General features: G+C 43.2%; 1 protein-coding gene across 2 annotated transcripts in view; it reads right to left on the bottom strand.

Moving 5' to 3' along the window:
• Positions 1 to 21,461, bottom strand: part of RXRA (retinoid X receptor alpha) — a 467,242-nt gene that overhangs the window by 304,496 nt on the left and 141,285 nt on the right. Inside the window, exon 1 of one of the 2 annotated variants that reach the window (XM_007475259.3) lies at positions 3,947 to 4,243. The exons of the other annotated variant lie outside the window; for it this stretch is intronic. Within the exon in view, the coding sequence (XP_007475321.1) occupies positions 3,947 to 3,974 (28 nt within the window). The 5' untranslated portion in view covers positions 3,975 to 4,243. Of the gene's footprint in view, positions 1 to 3,946; positions 4,244 to 21,461 lie in introns of those variants that run through there. 2 annotated transcript variants of the gene reach the window in all.

The raw sequence follows: 21,461 nt of genomic DNA, 5'->3' as shown, positions 1-21,461 counted from the left end.
TCCTTTGGAAGGAAGGATAGAAAATAACAATAATAATAATAATAATAGTAAATCTCTGCTACTAAAATGCTATGTGACCTCGGGTTGCATCCCCGGCCTCAATTTCCTTATCTGTAAAAGGGATGAGGTTGGATCAGGCGGTCCCTTCCAGCTCTGACAGTCTACAATCGTTCCACAAGATTCCTTGTTCCAGTGGAGAGATTGGCCTTGAACTAAAAAAGCAGCTTATGGCAAGGCAGCATGTGATGGCCCAAGTTTTCCCTTCTTTGAGCAAGGGAACAATTCAGTTGTCAAATTCTAATCCTCCTCCCGCCTCCCCTGAAACAAGAACACCTGTCCTAGTCTAACACAGCAAGCGATAATAAAGCTATCTAGTGGTGAGGCTGGAGGTGTGGAAGAAACAGGGCAGATGGAGAGGGAGAGAGGTTGAAGAGAGAAGGAAAGTCAGCCCGGAGGAGAGCAAAACCAAATAAACAGAGGCGGGGAGACCATTGAGAGAACCAAGCAGAAACAGAGCATTCTTTTCACAGATGCAATCCTTCGGGGAGAATCCTACTGCTATGTATATATACAAGGCTATAATGGTGAAAAAATAAGGTCTAGGCAGTCCATTCCTCACAGAAGAGCCAGGGATGCTAAGCACTTCTTACTACCACTAGCCACTTTCCAGGCCCAAGCTGGGCTGGAGAAAGCCAATTAATTTAATCCAGGGAGGCTTGGGCAGACAGATGCTCTGAGAAGAAACTTGTCCAGTCTCTAGTCTTTTAAGAAAAGGGGGCATCGTATAAACTTAAACCCAAGCATCCTACTCTCCAGGATGACAGAGAGACAATACAGCACATATATGGCTATGGAAGAGGGAGTAGCTCTAGAGAACATGACTGGGTTGATGTGGGACTGGAGAGGCAAATTTCAGTTCATTTTAAGGAAGAATGTTCTAATAAATAGAGCCTTTAGGAAACTGGGCAGATTTCACCATATGGTAGTGAATTCCCCATCACTGGTTAAATGTAGGCACAGACTCCTAGATGATCCCCTTGCTAGAGCCTACAAAGGTATCCTGCCTCGGATAAGAAAGGAGTTAAGACTAGGTGACTTGGGGGATCCCTTCCTTTTCTAAGACTCTAGGACTCACTTTGGGAAGGAATCAGTGTCTACTTTTCTATCTATCTTGGTTACATCCACTCTCCTTACCACAGATTTGAGGAACCATCGAGTCACTCACCAGATCTTGCCAACTTTTTTTTTTTAAATGGGAAAAACTAAGCCACAACTACAACTCTAACTCCTCTCTCCATAGAAAGCCCTAAGCTAGGGCATGCAAAGTTCTACTCAGGGCTGGCTCGCCACTTCAAACGCAACAAGGAGCCGATGGTAGGCCCGTCCCTAATTTTACCCCACCTTCCCTCTCCTCCTTACATGTGCCTCCAGTGTGAACAGTTCCTTAGGGTACAAAGATGCTGCTTATATCACCTCCCCAATAATTATACGGTTTCTCTCCCACACGTCCCCCCAACAATGTAAACATTCCACTGCAGGAGACACAGAAGGACACTTCATGTTATTGTACGGGTCACCAGAAAACTGCCCCCATTTTTCACCAGGGGAAGGGTGATCCAGCTTATCCTCATTATCAATCAACCCTTTTAATTCACTTTTCATTCACTTCAGTCAGAAATCCTTTCCTGTCAGCCTGGCTATAGTTATCTCCCCCAATATTTTCTCAGTCATTCATTTATAAACCCTTCCCCAGAAATATAGTCAGGGAAGAAAGGGAGTAGTTGTTCCCCAGACTCCAAGGCAGGTTCTGAGAGCCCCCAGAATGATACTTCCAGACAAGAGTACTAGGTGGCCTTAGTCCCCCCCCCCCACACCCTAGTTTGGCCATTCAAACCTGTAACACACGCACAGTCAGTTCCCATCAGTTTTATGCCAGCTCAATAACCAGGCAACACAGTTGTGGGGCTTCCCTGCTCATGTGGCCTGCTGCTGCTAGGAGGCTAGTCCAGCCTGTCCCATGGGCTGAGCAGGTACATCCAAGATCCCATCCCTCCCTCCCACCCCTGCCCTTCCCCGCCTTCTTGGGGGCACGTTTGTTTTTCATTTCCCCCTGCTGAAGTTTTGCTTTTGTATCTGCATTCGTTAAAACCACATCAGACGGGCTTGTTTTCTGGTTCGTTCTATTGTTGGTTGGGTTTTTTTCCTTGAAAGGATTGGAGAGAGGGGAGGGAGGGTCTGATGCAATGGACTGAAGCCAAGAGCGTAGAGAACTCGCGTCAATGAGTCGCCGGTTCCTAGGTAGCCGCCAGCCCGAGCAGCCTCACCGGCAAGCAGGCCGACCAGAAGGCGAGCTAAGCTCGGAGGCAAGAGAGGTGGATTGTGGTTTGGGCAGAAGCTCCGGCTCGGAATTTCCTGGCTTTTGTTGATAGAAGTTAGTCCTCCATGTTATTTTAGCAGTCTTGTGCCACTAACTGTCGAGGAGCCGGGAGGCACAGGCACACTTCGCCCTAACCCGCGGGAGAGGAGGGCGCCTTCCACGCCTGCCTCCCATCTCAACCCTGGGAGCAGCTCGGGCTGGAGCATGGGAGGACAAGTCAGCCTTTCCCCAGGCCCGGCCGGGGTGGGTTTCTCCGGGAATCCCTCACCTTTGGAAAGCAATACTTGATCGTAAATGTATCCATGCATCACCTTTAACCCAGGCAGGCCCATTCATCTCTGCCAGACTGCTCACTACAAAAGGCTGCCGTTCCAGAGGAGGGAAACACAGACAGAGAGAGGGCAGATTTTTTTTTGGGGGGGGGGGGGGGTAAATCAAATTTTGCGTTAGATGAGCGGGGAGGAATCACAGCAGATCTGTTCAACCTGCAACCTTCCAAGTTCTATCTCCCCACTAGCACCCCCAGCCCCAAACTATCATGAAATTAACCTCAAGGAAAGACAGACACTTTTATCCAGCGAAGCCCACCTTCCTACCAGGCCCGGGGAAGGAAGCAGCGCAAAGAGTGGGGAGCTGGCACCTACCAACCTTGACGACTCTCGGTCCTTTTTACAACTCAAAAGAGCTCCTTTATAACACCATAAGCCTTTGCTCCAAGTCAAGGCCAGCCTTAAAGACAAAGTTTGACTGTGTGTTAAGGGCAGGGGGACCCCAGGACGCCGAAGCCCGGGGAATTTGCGCACTGGGGGCTCCCCAGGAGATTTCCAGCTCCGATTACTTTTCTCTTCTCTCCCCTTCTCGGCATGCACCCCTAATTCCCTGCCCCCTTCGGTCGGATGGCTGCCTGATTGTGTGTGTGTGTGTGGGGGGGGGTTCGTCCACGATTGGGGGAGGGGGCTGTTTGCGTTTAGCAAACCCCAGCAACTCGCACCCTTCCTCGGGGTCACTGCCTGCATATCACCGGTCGAGGCTGCCGCGAACCCGTGTTCCCCTCTCCAGAAAACACACATGAACCCCCGAAGCCCGCGGACTCGGGGCACCCCAGGCTGCCGGTCCCATACACGTTCCCCAGAAGGGCACAAGCGCCCCTCCGCTCTGTTTGCACAGCCCAGAGTAACATCGGGGACATGGAGACTAGCTCCTTCCCCACCCCGGGCCGCCGCCGCTGCCGCCGCCGCCGCCTCCACCGCGTCGCAGCCGCACCACGCACGCCGGTGCCGCGGCTTGGGGCGCCCTGCGCCTCTCGATCGTCGCGCTGCCTCGGGTCTCCCCTCTCCAGCTCCAGCCGGACCGATCCCCCAAGCCACTCGGGAGTCAGAGCACTCTTCTCGCGTCCCCTTCCCAGTTTGCGCTGTACTTAGTCTCCCCCAGGTTTCTTTCTCCCGCCCCATTCTCCACCGCCCCCCCATTCAAAAATAAACCCCAACCCCACCCCCTCTACTCCCCTCGATCCCAGCCCGGCAATTTCCCCACGTTTTCAAAAATGCAGCAAGAACCCAAGCAACTCACCCAGCGGCAGGAAATGTTTGGTGTCCATATCTGGTGGCTAACTCATGCCAGAGGTCGGTGGAGAAAACAGAAATCAACAAAGCGAAAATAAAAAGGGGGGGGGGGGGGGAGCCTCGCAGCGGGGGCTCCTGGCTCTTTATTCTTTAAAAAAAAAATTAAAATAGTAATAGTAATAGTAAAGACAAGGAAGATAGAAAATCCAGTGACGGTGTGTTAAGGCCAAGGCAGGGGGAGTTGTTGCAAAAGTCACCCAACAATGTAAACTACTTGTGTCTCTGTGTGTGTCTCTACTCCCAACTACTGGAGCTGCAGTGCAAAGGGGAACCCGACGAGGGGGACTGTGACGGCCGGCGCCGGGAAGCAGCGCCCAGCCCAGAGCTCTGAGCGCTTGAATGAAGACGCCCTGCCCAGGCTCCGCGGCTGGCTGCGGGCGCTCGGCTACGGCAAGGGGGGTTGCGATTGTTTGGGGTTTGACTTAACCCCCGCCCTGGCCCCCTCCTTAGAGGGCCAGATTAGAGCTGCGGCCGAGGCAGATTTCTAACTCACGTGGAAACTGACAAGTTTACCCCTGGGTCCAAGAGGGCATAATGGTTATTATTGCTTTGGGGTGTTCTGTGGATCGCTTTCCCTCCCACCAAAAAAAAAGAAGAAAAAGAAGTAGAAAGAAAAGGCTGTTCACTATAGTCTTTCTACTCCAGCAAGTCCCTACTCCTCTGGGCCTCAGTTGCCTCATCTGTAAAAATGACTACTAGATGATTTCTAAGGTACCTTAGAATTGTAAAAATATTATCCTGAGTCTTTCCTCTTCTTCCCCCACTCCAAGGGGGGAGTGTGTAAAATTTCAAACATAATTTGTTTTCTTTTTCCTTCAAAGGTCCCTGCCAAATACTAGTTGACAATATGATGGCACCTCCTAACAGAACAACAGAAAAGATACCAAGCAGCCCCAGGGGGAATATCGAAACTTTCCCATCCTTACTCATCAAGATTAACACCTGGCTGGGAAAAATTGAGAAAAAATGGACTCCTCAGCCAGAAAGTTCTCCCCTTTGGGGTGAAAATAGAGCAAGATATAAGCTTACAAAATGGCAAATCTGGAGAAGATTCAGGTCATAGGATGTCAGAGTTAGAAGGAAATTTGGAAAATTGAACTGGAAGAGCACTTAGAATATGGTTTACTAGACCTAGAAGGGATAGTAGGACTATAAAATATACAATCACAAATGAAAAAAGATTTTAGAAAAAGAAATGCTAAGTTACATAAAAACATATATAACATGAAACAACAGAGTTTGAAGAAAACTTGGAAGCCATTTAGCAGATCAGGAAAGACCTGAGTTCAAATCCAGCTTCAAACACTGGCTAAAGGAGACCTTGATAAATCCTAAAAATTGGTATATAAATTGTATTTTTGTGTGACTCTGGGCAAGTCACTTAAGCCCTCTGTCTGTATCAGTTTCCTCGTTTGTAAAATGGAATCATAATAGTACCTACCTCAAAGGGTTGTTGCTATTAAAATAAAATAATCAATAATAAAAATGACCCTATTTGAGAAACACTTTTTATTGTTTTTCAGTCACGTCAGTCTCCTCCAGAACCTTTTTGGGGTTTTCTTGGCAAAGATACTGGAGTGGTTTGCCATTTCCTTCTCCATCTCATTTTACAGATGAGGAAACTGAGGCAAACAGGGTACCCTGACTTGCCCAGCTAATAAGTGTCTGAGGCCAGATTTGAACTCAGGAAGAGAAATCTTCCTGTTTCTAGGCCCTTTGCTTTATGCACTATACCACTTTGCTGCCCTTGTATCATCATTATTATTAAAAGGAATCTGAGGCCAAGAGAAGAAATGTGATAATCAATACATAGGAAAGAGGATCCTAAATCCTTCCTAATATGTGCTTTTTACTCCTGTGTTTATTTGTACTCATCCAAAAACTATCAACTTACTCAGTTGACTCTAGCGTTTCTGGAGTTCTACTCCTGTCTACATAAGATGACCTCTGTGGGGGACAGCAAAGTGGCTCAAGTGGATTGAGAGCCAAGCCTCAAAGTAGGAGGCCTTGGGTTTGAATTTGGATTCAGACACTTCCAGTTCCTATTACCTAGCCCTTACCACTCTTCTGCCTTAGAACCAATAAAAAACAAAACAAAACACTGATTCTAAAACAGAAGAAGGTAAGGGTTAAAAAAAAATTTTAATGACCCCAGAAAATTCTAGGTCTGATCATTTGCTTGTCTGGCAGTCATGGGGTATTAGATGACTACTAGGTGATCTCTAAGGTACCTTAGAATTGTAAAAATATCATTCTGAGTCTCTCCTCTTCTTCGCCCACTCCAAGGGGGATAAAGGGCTGAACTTGGAGTCAGCTATGCCTAGGCTCAAATGTCACCTCAGGCATACTTGTTTGCTATCTGACCACAGGCCAGTGTCTTAACCTTGTTAAGCCCCATCTATAAAATAGGAATAATACTATAGCACTTAACTCACAGGATTGTTTCAAGAATCAACCAGGATAACGGGTGAAAATTGATATCTAAATATGAAGTGTTACTATTTGAAGAAATGATATGTGACCATCAAGATGAATAAAATGGGATACGTTCAGCAATAATAATGTGCAATTGTGGAAGGAATCGCCTCAGGATCCTGTACAGTACGCTTAAAATAGGGGTCAGTTTAGAAAAATTTGACAAATATCCATGTTTAGGATTATCAAGGTTTCCTTCAGCTAGCCTGCAACTGAGAAAAACTGTTTCCCCAATTTCAGACTACATATACCTTAGCCAAGTTAACCAATGATGGCAGCAATTTAGGCAGAGAGGGCAGCAGCCAAGCAAAGAGGTATGTGAATGGCCAGCCCAGTGCTTCCTGCCACAGGCCACTAGGAAGAGAGAAACTGGAAGACCAAAGGCCCAAATAATCAGTAAACCTGCATATCTGAATGAATACCTTATTGTTTACATAGCACTTTCACACTCCTAATTGGATCCTCCCAGCTCAGTGAGGTAGACCAGACAGGGATTGTTGCCCTAATGTGGCAGATGGGGAAACTGAGGCACAAAGGAATTTTTTTTTTTTAATATATATATAATGTTTTTAATGTGTGTGTCTTATCTGAGGGTACATAGAATTCTGTCAGATGTTGTAGAGCTTTGGTCTTTTTACTCTTATTTCCCGCCCCCCCCCCCCCCCAGGATTCCTGATTTCAAAAGGGGCAGATTGTAGTAGAATTCAGGGATTCATCTTAAATCTTGTGTATGCTGGGATCACCAAGGAAGCATTGGGCTTAGAGGAAGAAGACCAGAATTTGAATGCCAGCTTTGCCATGGTCAGTAAGCATTTATTAAGAGGTCCACTATGTGGCAGCTAGGTAGTTCAATGGCTAGAGAGCTAGGCCAGGAGTCAAGAAGACCTGAGTTCAAATGTGACCTTGGGTACTTTCTACGTGACCCTAGGCCAGTCACTTGACCTCTTTTTTGCCTTAATCCACTGGAAAAGAAACCAGCAAATCACTTTAGCACCTTTACCAAGAAAACCTCAGGGACAGTTTGGCCCATGGGGACCTAGAGAACCAGACAGGACGGAAAACTTGAGAAGGGCAAAAGCAGTCGTTGCCCTCCGGGAGCTCCTATGAGATTTTAAAGTCAATTGAATTCTCTCTGGGCCTCAGTTTCCTAATCTGTAAAATGGGAGGGACAGACTAGCTCATCTCTAATGTCCCTCGATTCCCTGAATCCATCCTTCTGAGCTCTGGAAAGCCTAGCACTATGGGAACTGGGGACCTGGGGGGGAAGGGGGGAGAGATCAACAAAGTTCTTCACTGCCCCACCAGCACCTCTCACTGGCCGTGGCCAGCCTCCTTCCCACACCCCTCGGGTTCCAGAAGTCCTAGCAAGATACCCCAGCTGCAGGATTCCTGAATCCAGACTGGAAAAGCTCAGGAACAGGGCCCCCGCCAGCAGCCCCGTGTTTAAACTCAGCCCTCCTTTAGCTTTTATTACAACCAAAACAAAACTCCTGGCAGGCCACTCCTCCTCCCCCCTTTAACTCCCCCTCCCCCCAAGAACGGCTTTCAAGGCATCAGTCTAAAATGATATCGGTTTCAGGGAGGGGGAGGGGCGTGGGGGATACACACACATGGGGGCGGGGGTGGCGGGGGGGGGGGGGGGGGGGAGGCCTTTTAAAAAGCAGCCAGTTCTTTCTCCAACCTCATTCCTCTTGTTCAGTGTGTCTGAACAGTGGACTTGGCACGTGTTCTCCCAATTAGCAAGATCATTTGCTCCCATTCTGAGACCTTGTCTGCCAGGTTCTCTCTCCTTGTCCCTGTCAGAGGGGAAATTCTAAGAACCCCCACGCTCCGAGCTTGGGAGACCATGAAACTGTAGAAGCTCCAGCAGCATCTCTGGCAGGAGGGAGAACTGAGAATCATGGAGCTTGCAGAGTGAGCTCAGGCTCCCCAGGCAGGGAGCACAGGGACCCCAGGGCAAGATTCCCTTGCAAAGAGAGGCAAAGAACTGGCCGGAGCTGCAACCCAGTTAAGTGTGGAGATTGTCTAGTGCCTGCTCCCTCCAGCTTCCTCCTTAGGTCTCAGAACCATAGAAAGAAGAGAAAAGGGAACAGTGAGGTGGTACAGGGGACTGGGGAGGACTTGTGCTCAAAAAGGACCTCAGATACTGTCTAGTTGTGTGACTTTGGGCAAGTCATTTAAACCTGTTTGCTGAATCCTTGTCCTTTTGTCTTCGAGTTGTTACTAAGGGAGAAAGGAAGGGAAGAAAGAAAGGAAGAAAGAAGAAGAGGGGGGGAGGGAGGAAGAGAAAGAAAGAAAGAAAGAAAGAAAGAAAGAAAAGAAAGAAAGAAAGAAAAGAGAAAGAAAGAAAGAAAGAAAGAAAGAAAGAAAGAAAGAAAGAAAGAAAGAAAGAAAGAAAGAAAGAAAGAAAGAAAGAAAGAAAGAAAGAAAGAAAGAAAGAAAGAAAGAAAGAAAGAAAGAAAGAAGGAAGGAAGGAAGGAAGGAAGGAAGGAAGGAAGGAAGGAAGGAAGGAAGGAAGGAAGGAAGGAAGGAAGGAAGGAAGGAAGGAAGGAAGGAAGGAAGGAAGGAAAGAAGAAAATACTAGGATCATAGAACAGGTTAAAAGGGGCCTTTAAAGATCATGTTGTTCAGGGTTTTCATACAATCATAATTTTTTCTTTCTTGTTCTTATTTTTATTTTTTGCCAATTACATGTAACAACAAATTTCCACATAGATTTTCCTAAATTATATGATCAAACTTATCTCCCTCCCTTCCTTTCCCTGTCCTGGTGCTAGCAGACAAGCATCATAGTTTAGAGGGGGAAGAGACCAGATCTTGAAGGTTATCTGGTTCACTCCTCCTCCTCCTATTTCATAGGAGTTAAGTAAGGCCCAAAGAAGCTATGTGACTTGTCCAGGGTCCATGTGGCTAGAAAATGATCTAAAGATGGATTTGAACACACAGCCAATCCATAGACACACACCAATCTGCAGTCAATTTTTGTCAGTCTATAAAATATTTACTAACAAAGGTCCCTACTTCTCAGAACCCCTGATTTGTTTTAACCTTATTCTTTCTTTCTACTGCTCTCTGTATCTTCTTTCCATCCTCTTATGTTCTTGCCCACTGAGCTCTGGAGCGAGCCCAGCCACTGAGGCTGCTTGAGCCAGAGTGGTCAGCAATAGAGAACTGAGACATCTTAATGATCCCCAGGACACATTAGTTGGGGAAAATCAATCTATTCTAATTTAGTCAGTTTTAATGAAGAGGACACTAAGGCTCTAGATAAGTTCCTTTTATTCTCAATGACTAGCCTGAGGTTATACCAGCCAGAGGCAGGCTGACAACTCAGGACTCCTAGCTCCAAAAATATAGTACTTTTCACAGTGTACTAGAACTGAATTGGAGATGGTTGGGTCTAAGTATGTGGAGCGTGTGAAAGGAAGAGAGCATTCTACTCATGCTGAGTTAACCTGAGTGTCTGAGCCGCTCTTCTGACACTGAATCCACCCTGGCAGAGAGCAGAATGAAAGTAGGAAATTAGAGGGCCCCTTAGAGGTCTTGGGCCCCTACTTGGGCTATTTCATAGGTGGTTACCATTTCCCTTGAGGCAATTATGCAGATAATAGCTTTTAGAAAGAAATGTCTCCTCAGACCCTAAATACCACCAAAAGAGTCCCCAAGACAGAAGGATGCTCAGTTAACAAGCATGGACTCCTCTGAAGAAGAGAAAAGAGCTACTGGCTTACTCACTCTCTTAAATCCACATCAAATCCATCCACCTTTTCTTACTGAAAACAAAGAACTTTTGTTTTGTTTTGTTTTCCAGATACACATTCATTAACTTTCTCCTTTGCTTTTGGCTCTTCTGTGTAAATTTATCTCATGCTGCACAGTCTCGGCGTGATTTGGATCTGCTGGATAAAATATAGCTATGGAAAGAAAAAAGAAAGAAACCATCTCCACGGAACTCTCCATGTACTAATACAGCCAAGATCTTTTCTAGTAATATTCATCTGTTTAAAACCTTGAACTCTGATTGGCTTGGTTTACTGTTGTGGTTGTTATATGTTTGGAAGTTACTCTTGTTTACTTGGAAAAATACTTTTTTGGATCTACCCACTAGGCTATATACCACCACCCTCTGCCACCCCTAGTTGCTGCCTTTAAAATCATCCCAAGAATAATTTAGTTAATATTTTAAGGTCAATGTATTGGCTTCAGTTGGGTTTGGCACAGGCACTCTCCACTCTGGGGTGGGCAAATCTCCATACTGCATATGCCTTGATTATAGTCAGAGCTCTCTCTGTTCTTTCTCCCATTATCCTGACTCCTGCCTGGTTTAGGAGAGTCGAAATGGCTCACACACCCCAATTCTTACTGGCACAGATTTGTAGCTGTTGATCTCATCATGGACTTGTAGCATGAGTTTTTCTAAAAATGGATGGGAAGGTGTAGGTCTTTCCCTGTTATAATCTATTGATCTAGCCCAAGAGTATGAGGCAAGCATGTTGAGGCCAGTCAACTGACTACAATTATAATCTGGAAAATAGAATTAAAACCTCTGTGTTCACTATTCCCTAGCCTTCTTCTCTACCTGCACAAATCCTGCCATTCTTCAAGACTGGTAGACCATGGGGAAACCACTGGCATCATTCAAGCTTCTGCAGGACATCTACCATGATCTCCTTTGGGACTAAACGGAGAAATGCCAGCTGGATGGTGATGCAATTAGAGCTTTGCTAGATCCTACCATCCCCACTAGCTATAAGCCTATATCTCCCCTCCCTTTCTTTACCAAACTCCTTAAAAAAAGATGTTGCCTCCATTTCCTCTCCTCTCATTCTCTTCCAATCCCTCTGTAGTCTGGCTTCTGACCTCTTCACTCAACTGAAACCACTTGCTCCAAAGTTACCGGTTATCTCCTACTTGCCAGACTGAATGACTTCTCCTCAGGTCACATCCTTCTTAAGCAATACTTTTAATAACACTTGACACAGTCGACCACCATTTCCTCCTAGACACTGTCCTCGTCAGGTGTTAATGACTTTACTCTCTTGATTTTCTACCTAACAATTTGGCCACTTTTTTTTTTAGCCTTTAATGAATCTTAAACTACGTGACATTCACTAACTGTGGGTATACCCCAAGATTCTCCTCTTGACTCTCTTCTTTTTGTTCTCTATATTCTCACTTGGTAGCCTCATCAGTTCCCATAGATTCAATTGTCATCTCTTTGCAGATGACTCAAAAATCTATATATCCAGACCTTATGTCTCTTCTGAACTTCAAGTCTGCATTCTCAGCTATGTATTGAACCTTTTAAACTGAATGTCCATAGGCATCTCAAAATCAACATGTCTACAAATAGAGCACATTATCTCTTTCCTAAAATAAACCCCTTTTCTTTCTTTATTTTTTTATTCAGCCCCTCTCTCTCCTCCCCATACCACAGAAGGCCTCTTCTGACAAAATATATAGATTATGCCGTTCCAGTTTCCAGTTCTCAGTTCATTCTTTGGAGGTGAACATTCACAAGTTATTCTTCAAATAAATATCAAATCTGTAGCTATATGTAATATTCTCTTGATTCTACTGATTTCCTCTTCATTATCTCACTTAGTTCTTTCCAACCTTTTAGAAAATTAATTTGCTCATCATTTCTTGAGGTGCAGTAGTATTCCATCACAATCACATACCACAGCTTGTTCAGTTATTCCAATTTGGGCATCCTCTCAATTTTCAGTTCATTGCTATCACAAAGAGAATTGCTATAAATATTTTGGTATATACAGGTTCCTTTCCTTTTCCCCTTTTCTCTTTGAGAAATAAACCCAGCAATGGCATCATTGGACCTAAAGATATATGCAGTTTTATAACTCTTACTTGTAATTCCAAATTGCTTTCCAAAATGGTTGGATCAGTTCACAGTTCCACCCTCAGTGTATTAGCGTCCCCACTCTTCCACATTTGTCATTTTAGCCAATCTGTTGGGTGCTGAGATAGCTCAGAATTGTTTTGGTTTTCTTTTCCTTAATCATTAGTAATCTAGAACTTTTTTTCTAGGTAACTATATAGGGCTTTGATTTTTTTCATTCAAAAACTCTCTACTTATATCTCAATTTCTTTTTTCAAACATTCCTATTACAGTCTAGAGAACCACCATTCTCCTAATCACCCAGGTGTGCAACCTTAAAGTTATCCTCAACTTTTCAGTCTCATGCACCTGACATATCCAATCAGTTGTCATATTTTTTTATATCTCTATGAGGTATCCCCTATATGTACCCTTCTTTTACTTACACAGCCATTACCCTAGTTCATGCCCTCAGCACAGGGGTCCCCACACTTTTTACACAGGAGCCAGTTCACTGTTCCTTAGACCACTGGAAGACTGGACTATTAAAAAAAAAAAAACTATGAACAAATCTGTATACTGCTGCCTGGGATAGTGGAGGTTGCAGCGCTGGCTGGGATGGGCCTGTCACACCTTGCACAGGCCCATCACTGCCACCTCTATACTGGGCAGCAGTATATACAGTGCTGAATCCCCTCCCCCAGATCGCAGCTCACCATGCTGATGTCTTCCACTGTGCAGCCACATTATCCTTTGTGCAGAGCCTCGTTCTCATTCAGTTACACTCAGAACAAGGTGCCATGCTAAGGATTATGTCACTGGAAGTAGCACTGTATGTGAGTGACGCAGCATCTTACCGGGCCACCACATACAGTGCTCCTCTCACTGACCACTGCTGGGAGCCATCAGACCATGATGCCTTGACAGAGTCATCATGCGTGGTAGCTGAGGAGACCACAGAGTGGTCCTTGCCGAGATATGATTGCCCACCCAGTCCCTCTTTTACATGATCTCTTTCATCAATGCCCCTTTCCTATGAATTGACATGATTATTATTCCCCCTAGTCTCAAAAGAAATAATGCAAGAGCAAAACACCTATACCCTAATTCCCCAAAACATCATCAAAAAATCAGACCCTTAAACCCAATCCCCAAAAGACTATCATGGGTTAACTTTTAGTTAGGTACATAATTCCCAGCAAAACTGCAGCAACAGGACAAGCCCAAAACTTTCCCACTCACAGAAACCTATTCTCATGAAGCCAGCACACAAATCAATCATAGAGGCCCATATAATAAGTACAAGTACATCAAGCTTCAGTATGCCTCAGTGACTTGATTACACAAATCAGTAACTCAGAAACTCAGTAAGCCACCAGTCTAAATTTGAATTATGTTCCCAGTACCCCTCAACCTCAATGATATGATTGTTGAATTGTCTTTTAAGAACTGCTGATTAATTATTCCACTGTATTAAAAGCAATAAGTAATTTTTCTTGATTGTTTGTAAGCTCAAAACTTCTCATAGGGTAATGAGAAAATTAAGCCACCTGTGACAAAATAATTTATCTTGTATACTGTCTGTAATCACAATACAAAAATATAGAATCTTAATCAAGTGATTTGTTGAAAGTTAATGTATCACTTTCCAATTTTCTCTCTTTGATTATATGTATCTGCATGCCAAGAAAATGGGTATAAAAATAAAAACCAGGCATGGGGATGGTAGAGCAGCTATCAGATGCAAAGCATCCCATGGCTGTAATGATTAAGCTGTCTTCCATTTGTTACTTTTGTTGACTGATCCTTCGTCACCTGTTGGGAAACCCTGGAGTCGTGAGCAAGAGTGGACTTTGCCCGTGGCAGACCACCAATGTGTGGTGGGGGCTGGATAAATGGCCTCAGGTGGCCACATGTGGCCCGTGGGCTGTAGTTCGGGGACCCCTGCCTCAGCACCCCCTGCATGGACTTTTCTAACAGCCTTCTACTTGGACTTTCTTTCTCAAATCCATCTTCCACTGGCCACCAAAGTGACTTCTGCATAGCTCAAGTCTAACTTCGTTACATTCCTAGTTAATAAATTCCAGTGATCCTATTAATTTTGTCTCCCTATTTTTGATCCTTTATGTGTTCCTATTACTTTTAGAACCAAATATAAAATTCTCTGGCATGTAAAGCTCCTTAATAACCTGGACCCTTCTTACCTTTTCATCTTCATACACATCATATCAGGCAGCTAGTTGGCACAGTGGACAGAGTGCCAGGCCTGAGATCAGGAAGAACTAATTTTCCAGAGCTAAAATATGGCCTTCTTTGATACCACCTAGCGGTGTGACCCTGGGCAAGTCACTTAACCCAGTTCTATTCAGTTTCCTCATGTCAAATGAGCTGGAGAAGGAAACAACCAACCATTATAGTCTCTTTGCCAAGAAAACTCAAAACGAGGTCACAAAGATCTTGCCACAACTGCAATGCTGAACAACAACAATAATACATTTTTTCCCTTCATGTATTCTATAGCCATACTGGCTTATTTGTTGCTTCTCATACATGACATTCCATCTCCTCTCTTTATACCTTTGCATTGGCTGTGCCTATTCCTGAAATGCCTATTCCTGAAATTCCTTCTCCCCTTCTACCTTTTAGAATCTCTAATTTCCTTCAAAAATCAGTAAAGCACATTTTTTTTCCAAGGGCCACTTTCTGCAGGAGACTTCCCTTGGTTCTCCTCCCCAGCTGTCAGTTCTCTCTCATCCAAGGTTGTCCTTTGAGTGCTTTTATGTGTCTTGGATATGCTCATATATATACATATTGTCTCACCCTTTTATCACATAAATCCTTTTAAGATCTCCATCTTTATATGCTCAACACTTATTTAGCACAGTGCCTAGCTCAAAAGGAACACTTAAATGCAAGTTGATTGATTGATTGAATTGTTATTGGTTGAATGTCTGGACCCAAAAAATGTTGATTAATGGGTCGACCTCTACTACTAGATAGTATTTTAGTTGAGGGATTGATGGCTCTATCCTTGACCCTGGACTTTTCTGTTTGGACTGGTCCATTCAACTTTTTTTTTTTTGCATGATGGCATGTTTATTAGATCTTCAGATGACCCAGAACTAGAAGAAATGGCTACCATGTTGGATGGCAGAATTCATATGCCAAAAGATTGCAACAGACTAAAATAATGAATCAAATTTAATAAGATTAACTTCTTCAAGAGTGTTTAAAAATCAACAAGAACAAATAAATACAAACAGAATTTTTCAAAAGGCAATACTCAAGGTCACCAACTCCATAGCCTACAATTTTTTTAAAATTCATGCACATAGGAACAAAAGTAACAAAAATGTCTTGTTCATTATATTATGCCATTTTAAAATTTCCTTAACTTTTGCAATTTTTTGCATTTAGTTACTGATATTAATTACCTAGTTATAATCTGTGTGCTCACTATTATGATTCTGCTTTTATTACTCTGTAACATCATTAGATTTCCCATTCATATGTGTATATATGTGTATTTTAAGATGATTTTTATTAGGACCACTGTAAAGTTTTCTCCTTGTTTTAAACATTCAATGGCACAAACACAATGAAGGAGTGATGTAGCTAGATAACAGTAATGAAGACATAGATGGTGATACCAAGCTACAATGTCATTATGAGTCAAGCAAATAATATGGCCACCAAAGAAAGTGAATGAGATACATTAGCAATGAATGAGTAATGCTTTATTCTTGTTACTCCTTGGAAGAAAACTGCCTTGAATACCCATCTTTAGGAGCTATATGAGAACCTTTTGTCCATCTCATACCTGCACCCACCCTGGGTCCACTCTAGGGCATAGAGACTTCCTCTGAAACCCATGACCTGGGGGGAAAACAAGAAACTGAATCATTCAAGCTATAGGAACATCCTTTTAACCAATCAATCAATATTTGTTAAGTACCTACTATGTGCCAGGTACTGTGTTAAGCATTTTGCACCCTTTCCAAAGGGTTCTTAAGTTGTATTTTTGGTAAATAGCTATAGCCCTCTGTGCTGATCAGAGCTTATCTCCAGTACTGCACTGAGTTCTGTGTGACAGATTTTATGAAGGATATCCATATAAATATTAATTTAAACTAATTAATATTAATATAAATAATAAAGCTGTCCAGAGGAGGGCATCAGGGTAGCAAAGAAACTCAAAGCTATGTTCCATGAAGATCAGTTAAAGAAACTAGGCATGTTTAGCCTGAAGGGAAGAGTTATGAGGGGCAGGTTAACTGACATCAAGTATTTGACCAGCTATCTCATGGAAGAAGGATCACATTTGTTTCATTTGGTCCCAAATGGTAGAACTTAGATCAAATGATGGAAGTTGAAGAAGCAGGTTTCAGCTCAATGTTATTTATTGAAGGGACCTGATTCAGGTATGCTTCTGACTAGACAGCGCTCTGAAGTCCCTGGGTCACTCTGAGGTTCCTTCCAATTTTATGTTCCAAGGCACATCTTCAAGTCCTACCTCTTCTGTTCTACCTTCCCCAACTGTTCTAGCCCACATTAAACTCTCTTGTCTTCTTCTTCATTAGCACATTCAGTCTGAAGTAAACTATTCAACATCTCTAGATATGCTAGCAAGTCTCTCTTCCCAACTAAACCTTCAGATATTCATTTAGGTAATTTCTTTCTTTCTTTCTTTCTTTTCTTTTCTTTTTCAGTGTTATAGCATATTAGACTAAAATATTGTATGTGGGATTACTCATTAAAATAGGAATTGGGGTGCCTAGGTGTTCATCCCAGCTCTACCAGCAATTTTTCTGTGAAACTTTGAACAAATTATTTTCCCTCTTTGTGTCCCTGTTTCTTTTCCTGTAAAATCCTAGGTTTGAATTGGATGAGAGATTCTAAGTTCCCTTACAGCTCGGACTATTTAGGGAACTAAGAAGGCTAATGAGGCTAATTGGAATATGGTCACAATATACGACATAGGACATGTGAACACTTGACCGCAAATAGAGATTGGGGAGCCCTAGTTCATAAACCCGAGCTTCGGACTCTCGAAAAGGCCCATATATTTCCTTATTCAGCCCTGCTCATCAGTCAGCTCCCCTGATACGTGCTCCCTCTCAGTGAAAGCTAAGCATGAAGCCTCGGAAGTACGTGCTGCGAGGGGACCTGTTTTATCAGGGGCATCGATTATCAGTGATGGCTATATAAATCTTCCCCCATACATATACATAAGAGGTATATAAATATGCGGAAAATATCCACCCAGACCAGATCTCTCCAATGATGTCAACTTATCCCCATAAAGATAGTGGGAAATGATTCATAATATTTATATGACAGACATGATATGAACTGTAATAGCCTGTTGGGATTAAGACTATCCATAGGTCTCTGTCAGCCGCAAATGTGATTTAAATATTATATATGTAGCAACTGTAGCATCGGTAATATGATAGCTGTTATTGATAGCGGTCATAAAGGGGAGTCGTTTTGCATTGAAGAATGTGGAAAATAATCTAGTAGTTTGCCTAATGTTCTTCAATGCGATGCATTGAAAGAAACTCTACTTTAAAATGTCTTTTTTTTCCTCGCCGATTGCCATCAAGTTAGAGCAGATTACTTTCCCCGTGATATTTCATTCTCCCGCTGTCAGTTTGTGGCATCTGAGCCAATCTTGGCCAGGCTCCAGGCTGCGACTCGAAGTTTGCAAATGAACCTGGGGTCTTGAAGGAGTGCGCCGCGCCGCGCGCCCCTCCCCTCTTGCTCCCTCCACCTCCGGCTCCATCCCACTACCCCCTGCTCGCTCAATCAAAATATTCCCAGTGTTTCTGGGAAGACTTCCTGAGCCCCGAGCTGGGGGAGGGAGTGCCAGTCAGTAAGTAGCCATTAAAGACCCGACTGTGTACCCAAATCTGTGCTGGAAGCTACACGGGCTGTCCTGGGACACCCTGTGCATGCCCTCAGGGGGCTTGGGGAATATTTTGCCTGGGGATCTGTGGGCAAATCGCGATCAACCACCCATCTTCTACTATAGGAATTCTTAAGCTTGCTTCATGGACTCCATCTCCACCTGGTGAAGTCTAGGTGTACCTTCTCAGAATAATGTTCATATTGCAGTGGATAAAATAGGTAGGATTGACAAACTAAAATAATCACACTGAAATATTATTACATATTCATCTTCACGTTCAATACACATTGAACCCTAGAAACGGCAGATCTTGGTGACTAGAGTAAGATGGATAAAAGATGAACTAACTGTGTACCCTGAAACACAGCACTCAGTGCCTAGGATGAGGAGGGCTGAGGCAGGAGAATCCTGGACTCATTCAACCTTTTGAGAGCTGATTGTTAAATTTTCAGCATACTACACCTCAGAACCAGGCAAACACTACAAATTGAGGTTTTCCCTCCTTTGTCTAGTCTTCAGAAAGTGATGGGGGGAAAATGTTAACAATGCAGATTAGACTTAATAGCGTATCAAGAGTCCATTTCACCCCTCCACCCCCACCCCCAGCTAGGTATTAAACATTAATCAGTCTTACACCTGATTGGGGTGGGTTCTACGTGGAGGTTAATAATCTCATAGAATCCTTAATTTGGGCATAATACTTTTAAGATCGTATAATCCCTCCAGAATATAATTCTTTAAACCTCTACCTTCTGTCTTAGAATCTATAGGAAGTATTGATTCCAAGGCAGAAGAGCAGTAAGGGCTAGGCAATTGGGGTTAAAGGACTTGCTGAGGATCACAGAGCTGGGAAATGTCTAAGGTCAAACTTGAACCCATAACCACCCTCTAAGCCTGTCTCTGTCTACTTAGTTGCCAGAATATTCTTGTTTTTGTTTCTGACTCCCCCCTCCCAACAACAGTTCATATCTAGAGGCATATCTACATATCTATATCTATATAGCTGTTTATTTTTATATATGAAATAATATATACCTATATAGAAAATATGTTATATATGAAATAAATATATACCTATATAGAAAAATACGTTATATATGAAATAAATATAATATGTTATATATGAAATAAATATATATGGAAATATGTTATATATTAAATATATACTTATTTTGAAAAGAGATTATATATTATATATGAAATAAATATATACCTATATAGAAAATATGTAATATATGAAATAAATATATACCTATATAGAAAACATATATTGTGATATGATAATTGTGATATATATTTTTCTATATAGGTATATATTTATTTCATATATATTTCCTATAAATAGAGGCATATACACATATATACATAATGATACATCTTTACATGCACATGTATGTGTATGCCTATATACTACTTATTATACATAAAGCACTGTGAAAGGTTCCAAAAATATATAAGGAAAAATGAAAGGAGGCCTGCCCTGCTGGAGCTTACAGTCTTCTTTTCCCTTAGATGTTACCACTTCGAATGTCAGAGCCAGGAGGGAGTTTAGAGGTCATCTTACACCACCTGGGTATTACATATTACTATGAAGACCCTGACACCAGTGAAAGGAAGTGAGTTACTCAAAATTGCGCAGTGAAATAGCAACTGAGCAGGCTCTCCTGACTCCCAGGCCAACTCTTTTTCTATTATACTCCTCTGTTTTGTCCTCAAGGGAAAAATATAGAAGAGGATTTAGGAAGAGGAGATGTTAGAGGATAGGAAAGCTTTCAAAGAAAGCCTGACTGCCTGGAAAGGTGGCTTCCCCTAGCTAGTACTGACTGTATGCTTCCTGAGGACCCAGACTGGGAATTTTCAGGACGTTCTAATTGCCTGCCACCACGTGCCCAATGACGGACAACAGGTACCTTCATAACCCCAACCATTCATTAAATGGGATGTTAATGAAGGGCCAGGCTGCTGGCAGGTTCCTGAATCTACCACCATCACCGACTCCCCATCCTCATCCACCCCATCCTCAAACACACACATTCCTTTGCTTTGAAAGAATAGATTTCCATCTATTCCTATTTCCATCCAGGCCTCTGCTACCAACAGGACCTTCTGTGGAGGCCTGCTGAATTCACACTCCATCCTGAAAGCGCAGCCCAAAAGGGATGAAGGCGCTGGGCAATGGGTTTGGAGAGTGCATTTGGAAGGGTGAACTTTTCCATCGGCCTCCGCTGCCTCCCCCCATCACACCCCACCCCAGCCTCCAGCACTGGGTTTCAACTCCAGTTCTTGCCAACAGGACGGCTACTGTTTCACATTCAAAGAATTAGACACTCATCAGTAACAATTGGCCCTTGTTTCCTCTCCTAACGGAGTGGCCCTTGATCCTGAAGAGAGCCACTATTCCTGGGCTAAGATGTCACGAGGGGGAGGGTCTTGCCTTGAGTCTGCAAGCACACCAGGGTAGAGAAGACCAATGAAAACTGGTGTTTGGGTCTGGGGCCTCCGGCTGATGGGATTCGGCTCCTAGCACTGATACTAACTGGAAGCCTTAGAGGATCCTGAAAGTCCTGGGGAATTCACTGCTGCTTCAGCCACTCTTCTTCCCTCAATAGTGGTTCAAATCAGAATACTGGGTAGTTAAAGATCTCAGGCAAGTGATTTGATGGAGATAGGACATGTTGACTCCTAACAGGAGAAGAGAGAGTGGACTGAAGGAAGAATGGAGCATTGTCATTTGACATTTTATTTAGTTCCAACAAAATATACTATATGAAACTAATACCTTCTACATACCATGAATTTATAATATGATATAATTCTTATATTTTATTTTATATTATTTATTTATATTGCAGATATAAATAAATAATATATTCATTATATAATATTATAGGAGCATTGCTGTTTTTCAAATGCATGGGTATGCTGTCATCCCTTAAAAACTTTCTGGGTTCATGGTTGCTTTTTTTTTGTTGTTGCCAGTTATTTCTTAATCCACTGATGATGACAATATAAGAACCCTCATGTTGTAAAGACCTTCGAAGTTGTTTGAGGTTAAAGAGTGGTCCTCAACCAGGAAAACATTGTACACAGAGACTGATACATTGTGGTACAATCGAAGGTAATGGACTTCTCCATTAGTGTCAATGCACTGTCCCTGAACAACCTGCAGGGATCTAAAAAATACTACCCACAAGTAGAGGATAAACCGTGGGAGTAAAAACACCGATGCAAAGCAAC

Source organism: Monodelphis domestica, chromosome 1, assembly GCF_027887165.1.
Source record: "Monodelphis domestica isolate mMonDom1 chromosome 1, mMonDom1.pri, whole genome shotgun sequence".
Taxonomy (NCBI): domain Eukaryota; kingdom Metazoa; phylum Chordata; class Mammalia; order Didelphimorphia; family Didelphidae; genus Monodelphis; species Monodelphis domestica.
This window is presented reverse-complemented; position numbering and strand designations above follow the sequence as displayed.